At 39.5% G+C, this 10,522-nt stretch overlaps 2 protein-coding genes across 2 annotated transcripts in view; both read left to right on the top strand.

Annotated features, from left to right (window-relative positions):
• The first annotated feature begins 1,426 nt into the window (after positions 1–1,426).
• bet1l (Bet1 golgi vesicular membrane trafficking protein-like) lies at positions 1,427–6,923 on the top strand. Its single transcript, XM_080437843.1, has 4 exons — positions 1,427–1,627; positions 1,953–2,038; positions 3,642–3,698; positions 4,920–6,923. Exons 1-4 carry the CDS (start codon positions 1,612–1,614, stop codon positions 5,085–5,087), a joined length of 327 nt encoding a protein of 108 aa, XP_080293969.1. The 5' UTR covers positions 1,427–1,611; the 3' UTR covers positions 5,088–6,923.
• Positions 6,924–8,867: 1,944 nt separating this feature from the next.
• Positions 8,868–10,522, top strand: part of deaf1 (DEAF1 transcription factor) — a 33,743-nt gene continuing 32,088 nt past the window's right edge. The window contains exons 1-2 of the mRNA XM_080437739.1: positions 8,868–8,968; positions 9,877–9,974. Of these exons, the coding sequence (XP_080293865.1) occupies positions 8,893–8,968; positions 9,877–9,974 (174 nt within the window). The 5' untranslated portion in view covers positions 8,868–8,892. The remainder of the gene's footprint in view (positions 8,969–9,876; positions 9,975–10,522) is intronic.

The following is a 10,522-nucleotide window of genomic DNA, read 5'->3' as shown; positions in this document are numbered from 1 at the left end:
AAATTATGCAATCGAGATTCCCACATTTGAGGAATTCGCAGGGGTCAGCGAAGCACGGAGTGCAATGGCTAAGCCTCGCCCTGGGTGAACCACCTTCTTGATCATGGTGTCTCCCTTGCCAGGTAAGTATGAGTTGCACATGTTAGACATGGGTAACTCACTCACACACATACCAGACAGACTGGTGGTTACTACAACATATACTCACTCACACAACACACTACTATATTAACTATCATACATTATTGTAGCAAAGTTGATGCCAATTTGTTAGAAATATGTTACATTTCTACTAAAATATGTTGTTTTTGGAAGTAGATCCTGTACCCATCATGCATTGGGGTAATAGCAGAGGCACACTGGGTAACGGGGGAAGAAGCCATTGTATGAGGTGTCACTCTAGAGTTAAAAACTCCATAGATATAGAAACCTAGATACCTCATTGGCCTCTGCAGTTCGTTGGAACAACTCGTATCGCGGCCGCCATTTTCGCGTAGGCAAACGGACACTCAAAGTGACTACTGGCCAATCACAGCGCTCACAGCGCGTTGACTACTGGCCAATCACAGTGCGTCTTTTCTAAGACCTGTCAGAATCTAGTTGTCCCGCCCCCACCTGCCTCTGATTGGCCTACCGAACGCCCCCTTCTGTGACACACGCGGAAGCTTCAGGGAAGCTTTCCTACGCTAAAATGGCCCCCGTGATACCAAGCCCCCAGAGTTGCTGAGAAACATTGAAGCTGCCACCCCAGTGGCCAAAGCTGGAACTGCAGGCGGGGAGAAATACATGCGCGAGCAAAACATACTGAGAGATATTTGTATATATAGATATAAATATGTAAACATATTATACATAAACACATATGCATTTAGTTATACATAGGCATCTCGAGTGTATTTAATAAATATCTCGCGTTCAATCCTTGACACACGGGCTGCCGTAGAACGCAAAAAGGACACTAGTGCGCATGCTCATAACTCTATGGGGATACAAAATCGAACCAATAATTCTACTTCCGGCAGGTTTCCGGGTGCTTCAAAACGCCACTGAGCACATTCATTGAAATGATAGCTGGGGGCGGGGCAATCCGCCCTCTAGTTATATTATACCTCTATGCGTGATACCAATCATAGATTTATGATACCAATGCCTCAGAGCCGAAGGAGGCGTCTACCTTTATATGTCTATGTGTCACTCCATTCTATGAGGAAGCCACTGAATTGGTGTGCACTGGCAGCTCCGTTAACACCCCTCCCCCTCCTGTCTCAAGACACTTAACCCCCTCCTAACACACACACACACACACACACACACACACACACACACAGGGAGCAGAGGGAAAGGGAGTAGGAAGGAGGAACCTATAACTGTAGAAGTAGAAATCACGGCATTTGTTATGATGGGATGCATGTCATGGGGAATAACCAAACTATATGGGCATAGACACACACACAAGGTTGAGTAGTAGAAGATAATCGTTGAGGTTAAATGACATGATGTTACACACGCTTGTACAGTAGATGGCGGTATGCACCTTTGTTGTTTGCTATCCGCTAATAAAACGAGAGAAGAAGAAAGGGAAAGGAAGTTGTTGGAACATCAACAACCAACATGGCGGATTACCGAGGTAGTTCTACTGACACGTATTTACTTATAAATATTATATAAGATTAGCCTGTCTCATTCAACCAGTTCAACTTTCGTAGTTTGAAATAACCAACAAACTATTATTATGAGAGCTGGGTGTCAAAATAGCAATTTATACATAACGTTATCAAAAATAAGTTTCTGGATTTAGGGACAACTAACTCTAGTCAACATTAGAATTTAGTTCATCTTGTTTTTGGACGGTGACAGCCTTTTAAGTTGTTAATGTATGTTTTCCATGATTGGGGGGCTGTAATGTGACATACTTTCTCACCGACTTAATCACGTTATCTTCCTTAAAACAGGACATGGCGCTGTGGACGACATGTTGGATGCCGAAAATAAGCAGATGGCTGAAAATTTGGCAAACAAAGTGTCCAGATTGAAATCGGTATGTAGTATGTGGTTAGCCTTTAGATCAAGACTGTGGTAGATGTATTTTATTGATGTTGACATTTTTATATCTACGAGAGTCTTAGCGACCACCCTCCCAGTTTCCCCTGGAATGTCACCAGTAAAGCCCGTATTTCTCCAAACATGTACAAATGCAAAATGTAAGGTGCTTCTTACCCGCTTCCCCCAAATGCTAACTAGGTTTCCGGAGTATTTGTGCGATGTATTAGTCCACATTTGTCAATAAAGAAGTGTTTTAATCCCGTCTATGGCCGATTCTGTCGGAAGTTCTCGGTAGTGACGGGGCGCATCCGGTGAAAGCCGGAATTACTCTCAATGTAAACAGGAAGTAAACGAGAGGGGGGATGGCGTTCGGCCACAGACGGGATTAAAACACTTCTTTATTGAAAAATATGGGCTAATACATTGCACAAATACTCCGGACACCTAGTTAACATTTGGGGCAAGCGGGTAAGCACCTTATATTTTGCATTTGTACATGTTTGGAGAAATACAGGCTTTACTGGTGACATTTCAGGGCAAACTGGGGGGGTGGTCGCTAAGACTCGTAGATACGAAAGTAAAAGTCAGTCTTGAGCTAAGGCTAGACTAGTATGTGGTATACTTGGCTTGCTGTTTTGAATTAAACGATCAATGATGAAAACAAAGAAATGTAGCCGCAAGCAACTCTGATTCTAGTAATTTTAATATCTGGAATATAGAGTTGCAATACCAACCATTGACAGCTCATACACCCAAACAGAAAAGTCCTATCTGATTGTATTAGACAACGTTAATCTCACCAACATTGCAGCTGTACAGAACGCTTGAATTATCCTCTTTCTATCTGCAAAGTTTTTGTTGTATGGGCTGTCAAGGGTTGGTATTGCAACTCTAGATTCCAGATGTTAAAAATAGAATCTAAGAGTTGCTTGCGGCTAAAAGAAATGCACAAATACAGTCTAAGAGCTACTATTGATTTATGATTGGGGTCTTAGACTTGTTGTAATAACTAGTAAACATCAGACTCCACATGCTAGGGAAAGTTTCACCCACATTAGACCTGTAAACCTGTGATATGACAAAGTAGCTCTGGTCCATAGCGTTAGAGAACTCCTTCTAATGCTAATGGACCAGAGCTAACAAAGTTTTAAGTTGAGTTGATATCTATTGAGTTAGTATATGATGTAGGTTAAAGGAGAAATCCGGACATTTTAAGTGTTATCTTTGATGTGTCGCTTATCACTCACCATCCTTGAAAGGGACGTTGAGTTATTTCAGAGAGTCCTGTGTCGTCATTTTTTCGACCCCCTCCGTTGGCATAATGGGAGCGCGTGCCTAAGTGAAATTCGTCTATTATAACCGATGCAAAGTTATTTTTTTCTCTACTACTACTCATTGTAGAGTCTCATGATACTCAAACATGCACTGAAAGTTCCTGAGAGGCTAATGCTAATGCCGAACGAGCTAACGCTGGTTGCTTGTTTCTCTCCCAGAACCTGGCAACTCTGTGTTGCCAGGGAGAGAAATAAGCAAACAGCGTTAGCTTGTTCGGCATTATTGATGTCAATTATTATGTAATTTGTATTTCTTCAACTTAGCTTGCCTATGACATTGACAAGGAAGCAGAGGACCAGAACATGTATCTGGATAATATGGTAAGAGTATATAGGCCTACAGTATAGCTGTGCATCCATTACACATCTCTATTCTTTAAGACTGTTTGATCATTCTGTCTGTCAGTTTACTCTATAGACTGTACTGAACTATGTCTAATGTTAGTAGCCCCGGCCATCTGTGCCCAAATACAAAAATCCATTGGATAACTTGTTAAACAGAAAAGCATTGAAGAACTAAACGTCACAATCTTAAAATCTCAAAAGCACATCACAAAAACAAACAAACCCTAACTTCATATTACGATTTAATTATAAACAGGGTTCCCACACATTTTTACCAATGAATTTCCAAAACTTTTCCAGAATATTTAACCCAATTTCCAGGCCTATATAACAATCATAAAGGAGTCTCTTACTCCTATGTGCAATGCCCAAAGACAGGCAGTGTAGCAAAAATAAAGCATAGAATATAGAATGGTATAATTCCATTCCAAATGTCGTGCCAAATTAACTACGCATCACTCTGCAGCATGTTGTGAGCTTGTAGATCTGTTTTTTTTTGTTACGTCCGGTATACATTAGGCTCGATCACACAGCCCGTTCGGCGAAACATTTTACATATTTCTTGTCATGTTATACATGTTTTGGAAAACGTTTTTTATAAACAAAATCAATAGCCAAAAACAATGCATAGCCAAATATTTTTCCAGGACCCTTGATAAATTCCAAACTTTTTCCAGGACTGGAAAAAGTTTTCTAAAATATTTCCAGAAATGTCATGACCATGGGGACCCTGTATAAACCTATTACCCTGGGGGTGCACCACCTGCAGTTTGTTCAAGCAGAACCAAGCAGAACCTTGCTGTATCTTACAGTACTTATCTTACAGTACTTATCTTACTCTGTATCTGTTCCTTAACCACTGTGCTGCCACTGCCTAATGACTGGCACACACACACACACACACACACACACACACACACACACACACACACACACACACACACACACACACACACACACTTGTGTAACTTTACGTTTTAATATAATACATTTACCTTGTAACTCTCTGAAATCACATGACTTGAAACCACCAACTTGCTTGTAGAATCACTATGCTACGCAAAGCCTATAGAAGCGGCTATAAAGACTTTTATGTACCACACACAGTTTGTTTTTTGTGCCTTTGTAAGGTGGATTGACAATGGAGTTGAAATGTTATGGTATGAAATTGTCATCCCTCTTATTTCTGTCTTTAAGGACTCCAATTTCCTAAGTGCAACTGGACTTTTGACTGGCAGTGTTAAGAGATTCTCCACCATGGTACGCTCCAGCCGGGACAACCGCAAGATACTGTGCTATGTATCAGTTGGGCTTGTAGTGATCTTTTTTCTGCTCTACTATATGGTTTCCAGACTCCAGAGTTGATCAGGATAAAGACAAAATGTATGTCTTGATTTGAACCTACTTCTCATTTAGCCAGTGGCCAATTATGGCTTTACCAAATGGCTCTTTTCTAATTAGTCAGTCTGGCATGGAAGTCTACTATAGTTCAGGTTTACCTGTGATGGGATAATCTTATAACTAGGGGTGTGCCGATACACTAATTTCACCAAACGATACGATACGATATTTGGCTCACAACTTCGATACGATTTCGATACGATACGATACGCACTTTTTTTATTACGAAAAATATATGGGGGAGAAAAAAAGCAAATGCAAACAAATAATTCTGTTTTTGCATTATTCAGATATGCGAACTTGTAGCTTTTCAGCTACAATAGCCGTTTTGAATCCAAATAGGGCAATAGTATGACACCTGACCCGAAAAAAAAACAACATATTGTCACCCTTTTCACCTCGGGGCTGTTTGCATGCCTGATTATTATTATTGTAAAAAAAAAAAAAAAAGTTTTTTTTTTTTTTTTTAAACGATTTTTTTTTTTCCAAAACGATACATATCGTCACGAAAACGTATCGCGATATATCGCGGGACGATATATCGGCACACCCCTACTTATAACACAGCGATTCTCAACCTGTGGGCCCCCAAATAATTGGCTAAACATCATGATTTTATTGATAATATAATATTAATATAAAAAATATATATTAAAAATGTCATAGCATTTTGGCTTTAAAAAAAGTTTTCATTGTGATAGCAATAAGTAAGTACACTATGTTAGTTCCAAAATGCATGCCAAATGGCTCCTGTGTTAATTGGTCAGATGGTTTTCGAGATTTTCAAGTGATCCTTGATCCAAAAAAGGTTGAGAACTGCCGTTATAACATATCTGTTGCATTCCTCTGTGATGTGGCTCACCCAGTGGGACAATGGTTAATGTGCATATTTGTACATGCAACTTACATCTCAGTTTTATGAGAGCAGTATACATGGATATATTTATTAAAGTTATCAATATAATAAGGGACCTAACTAAGGAAAGGGGAAAGTTGTGGCATTCCGTAGAGAATTCTGCAGATGAAAATCTTTTAGTTTAGAGTTATATGACAAGTGCCACTGATTGTGTCTTGAGTTCTCAAGGTGTGGAAATTATCTGTTGTCAGATTCGGCTAGATAATGTAAGATTTATATTTAGGATATTGACTCGGAAGGGGGCAAAGGGCAATAATCAGACTATCCTTTATTTTTGGGAATAACAAACAAAAACAATAGGTTACTTAGACACTGCCTCTGGCTAGTGCAGTCAGGACCAAGTTAACTGTGTTCTACAATTGAAACTCTGACTACCTGTGAAGGGCTTAAATTGCACATCGTCACTTTCGGGTGGAAACCTTTTATGTCCAAAAGCGTTACTTTTCAGGAAATAGGAAAAAGAACCCCAATGGATCTGCATTCTCTCTGAGGCTATTAACATTTTTCATTTTTCATATGACAAAGTATTAAATGTAGGGTAAGTGATAAATAGCTCTATATATTCTGATAGTACTCATTGCTATAGAGTGTTTGTTCAGTAACAGGAGTCTCCCGGTCTCTCCAGCTCTTTGGTAAATAGAAAACACATGTTCAGGTTGGGATACCACTTTTATCCAATAAGGAGAGAGGACTCTCACAAGATACAGGATAAACAAGTGAAATTGGAAGTGATGACACAAAGAAATGAGCAGACCAAATTACAACTGTAACACTATAGCCCGACAGTGACGATATGTATGATAACCTAATTGATTACAGTGCATACATGTATTTTATTTTTTTGATATTTTATTTTACTTCATTAAAACGGTTTTAAAAGGTTATTGTTGCTGTTATTCATCTCCCTTTCATACACCTTTACAACCATCTTCTTTAGCTTATCTCTTTCAGTTCATAACAATTACTTGCCACATGATATGTAGCATGTACTGTATACCCAAGTCTGACAAATGTTTCACATTATCAGTTGGTGGCTGCAGTTATGGTCAATAGATTGGACAAATTAAATGAGGTTTTGTATTAAATATGTATAACATTTATTTTGTATTGATATTGTGTGATCTTATTTAATGCCTACATTTTGTTGTTTTTAACGTAATTACCCTATTATATCTTTACATAGCTCAGTGATAGAAATTCAAACGCACTCAAACCCCACAAGTCAAAGCTCTGGTCCTTCTGCTCAGCTGCTCCTTGGCTGTGGAATGCCCTCCCTGACCATCTGAGAGCGCCACAGTCCGTTGACACTTTCAAAAGGAGACTAAAACCTTTCTTTTAACAAAGCATTTGCCTAGATGGACTTATTGATGCTTTGTGTGTTTTTTAAAGCTTATTCTTAGCAGTGTATAGTGGGGAGGGGGGTCTCTGACCATTGATCTGCATTTTATTCTTCACTAAGCTTCAAACCTCCCAAAACAAACTGATCCGACTACTTCCCGGACTGGGGCCCATGACCCACCTCTCTCCCACTCACTTTGCCAGCCTAGGCTGGCTCAGGGTGGAAGACAGGGTTAAACAACTAAAAATGGGTCTGGTCTTCAAAATTGTAAATGCAGATTTGCCCGATATGCCCCCTATACCCGCATATCTGTATAAATACCTCGAAAAAGTTAGTGACACCCACAGCCACGAAACTAGAGGGAGCGTAAACAACAATCTGGTACCACCCACCCATAAAACAAACATGGGCAAATTCTCCTTCTATAGCACAGCCACCAAGGAATGGAATAGTCTAACCCCATCCCTCAAAAAATGCAGTTCGCTGGGCTCATTCAAAACAGCCCTAAAAACCCATCTTTCTGGAGGCCGAAAGAGGAGCTAGTACCAGTTTCCCTGTAGACAGACGACCCCCCCCCTCCCTCCTCTTTTTTGTACATATTTTGTATTCCTCATGCTTTTTTTGTATATAATTTTTATTTTTCCATGCTTCCCCCCCCTTTTTTTTGTACATATATTTTTTAAATGCTTTTTTTTGTACATAGTGGTATTTTTTCTGTATTATCTGTATTTTCATGTAGATTTTTGAACTGTTTGGTTGCTACTACTACTATATATGTCTATGAAATTAACTCAAGGACCCCAACGGAAACAAGTCCGCAAGGACTTTTTTGGCCGGACCTTTTAGACAAAAGCATTATAAATGTAACCGTGTTTTACATTATTTTGCCTAATAAAAATTTCAATCAATCAATCAATTGTTTTTATTTTAAAATATTTTTTTCTTGCAATGTAGCACTTTAATATTTGTGTCAAATATAAAATGCGTTACAAATACAATTTATTATTATTATGGCTATATAAAGCTTTTCAAAATATTTTTGTCCGTTGTGTCCATGACTCTACGGTTGCGTCGCTTCGCATTGCGTCGTGTTCATTCGGTAATTTCCGGTACATCTCTTTCCTGTTCATGAAAACAAACGTTGGACGCCATTTCACTGCGGTTAGCGCTTCCAAGTGTATTTAGAATCAACTTGATCATGTCTGCATGAACCATAGACGTAAACGCGTCGCAAGATTTGCCCTCGTAACCGTTTATTAGACCGTGCAATCCGCTAGGGTACCTTAGCCGGCCCGATTACACGATCGGTTAGCTTCGGCTTAAATCGTCTGCGGTAGGAAAGAATGGACGAAACGGACTCGGCAACGAAGGCGCTTGGGCTGGTTGTCGTTGAAACGCCTATCAGCGCTGCTGTGGGCTCGGTGGTGGTGGAGGAGGAGGAAGAGGAGGAGGAGGAGGAGGAGGAGGAGGAGGGGGTGGGTTCTGATACCGAGTCGGAGGCCGAAGTCACCACGATGACAGTCATGGGAGAGCCGGGGAGCATCGAGTCCTTGCCGAACTCTGACGATGCCGAGGAGGCAGCGTTTGCAGGCAAGGCTCTGACTCAGTGGAGGATTATGCATGCATTACATACGTTACCCGACGTAAGACAAACCATTTATCAAAGTAGCGGAGCACATTGGCAGTGGTGGAAAAAGTACTCGCATTTTTTCTTTACTTAAGTACAAGTATCAATACTGCAATGTAGAAGTAGTAGTACTCTATTTATTTTTTAATTAATTTACTCGAGTAAAAGTTCAAAATGATGGCATCAAAATGTACTTAAAGTACCAAGTAGAAAGTACTCATTATGCAGAATGGTCCGTCTCACATGGTATCGTATGTATAACATGTATTCAAATCTTTTGAAAATAGCAGATCTACATAGCTCACAACATGTCACAGTTTAAATAGGGCTGAAGTGGTTAATGTATGTTTTCAGTAATAATAATCAAAATCTACAAAGTAACTAGTAACTAAAGTGTTCAAATAAATATTGTGGAGTAAAAGCACAATATTTGGACCTGAGATGCAGTGGAGTAGAAGTAAAAGTACTACAAATTTGAAATACTCTAGAAAAGTACCTAAAATTGTACTTAATTACAGTACTTGAGTAAATGTACATAGTTACTTTACACCACTGCATACAGGCATAGACTTGGTTTCTGAGACAAGCTTTTGATTGATTTAATTGATTGAATACTTTATTAACAGTTTGTAAAGACAAGCACAGGGAGGTACAGTTCAACAATACAAGGTCAGTTAAGATGATTTTAAACCTAAGAAAGCTTATGGCTTGTTTCCATTGGGGTCCTTTGTACTCAATTTATCGAAACATTTAATGACAGACAAATCTACACTACTATGCAAAAACATCATATAAACAAGTGGAATATGTTGTGCATGCACACAGTTCTAAGTGAGATATAATTTTGTCTTGTCATGTTAACCTGTTACAGACGTCACAACCGTGACTGTGGGTGATGTGCATTCTGCAGAGGACAATGTGTTCACCACAACCGTGGCTACTTCAGGATCCATCCCTGAGCATGTGTTTGTAAGTTCCCACTCATTGGTTATATTCAGAAAGAGTGGACACCTAAACATTGTGGGCACCTGTATAAATTGGCACATTTTCCCAAAATGTAAAGAAATTATGAATTTGGAAAATGATCTGGAGTAATGTAAAGTCTCCTATAGTATACATGATTTGTACATGCATGTTACATCATTTTCAAATCATGTGTACTTTACATTACTTCTGACCATTTCCCATATATATCTTTTTAAATAGCCAATTTAACATTGGGTGCCCAGTCTGCCCACAGTATTTAGGCGCCCGCTCTTCTGGCTACACCTGATGCATCTGATGCATTCTGACATAGCTGTTGCCTTAATGACGGTAATCACATACAGTACAAAGTATACATACATACTGTATCAAATGCAGAGAGACAGTGTAGTAGCTCAGTAAACTAGGATTGCAGGTAAGCCAGGAACCTAGCATTCATGTGTGGTCTAAACCAGTGGTTCCCAAACTGAGGGTCGGGAGGGTCCCCAGATGATTAGCTTAATAATGTGCAACATTGTTTTCTCATTATTTCT

This window comes from Gymnoscopelus braueri (genome assembly GCF_963280865.1).
Source record: "Gymnoscopelus braueri genome assembly, chromosome: 9".
NCBI classification, from domain to species: Eukaryota; Metazoa; Chordata; class Actinopteri; order Myctophiformes; family Myctophidae; genus Gymnoscopelus; species Gymnoscopelus braueri.
The sequence above is the reverse complement of the archived record's forward strand: the minus strand, read 5'-3'. Positions and strand labels throughout refer to the sequence as shown.

Coding starts and splice junctions, on each gene's coding strand:
- bet1l (XM_080437843.1), top strand. Junction 2,039..3,641: donor AAGTGTCCAGATTGAAATCG/GTATGTAGTATG, acceptor TCTTCAACTTAG/CTTGCCTATGACATTGACAA. Junction 3,699..4,919: donor ACATGTATCTGGATAATATG/GTAAGAGTATAT, acceptor TCTGTCTTTAAG/GACTCCAATTTCCTAAGTGC.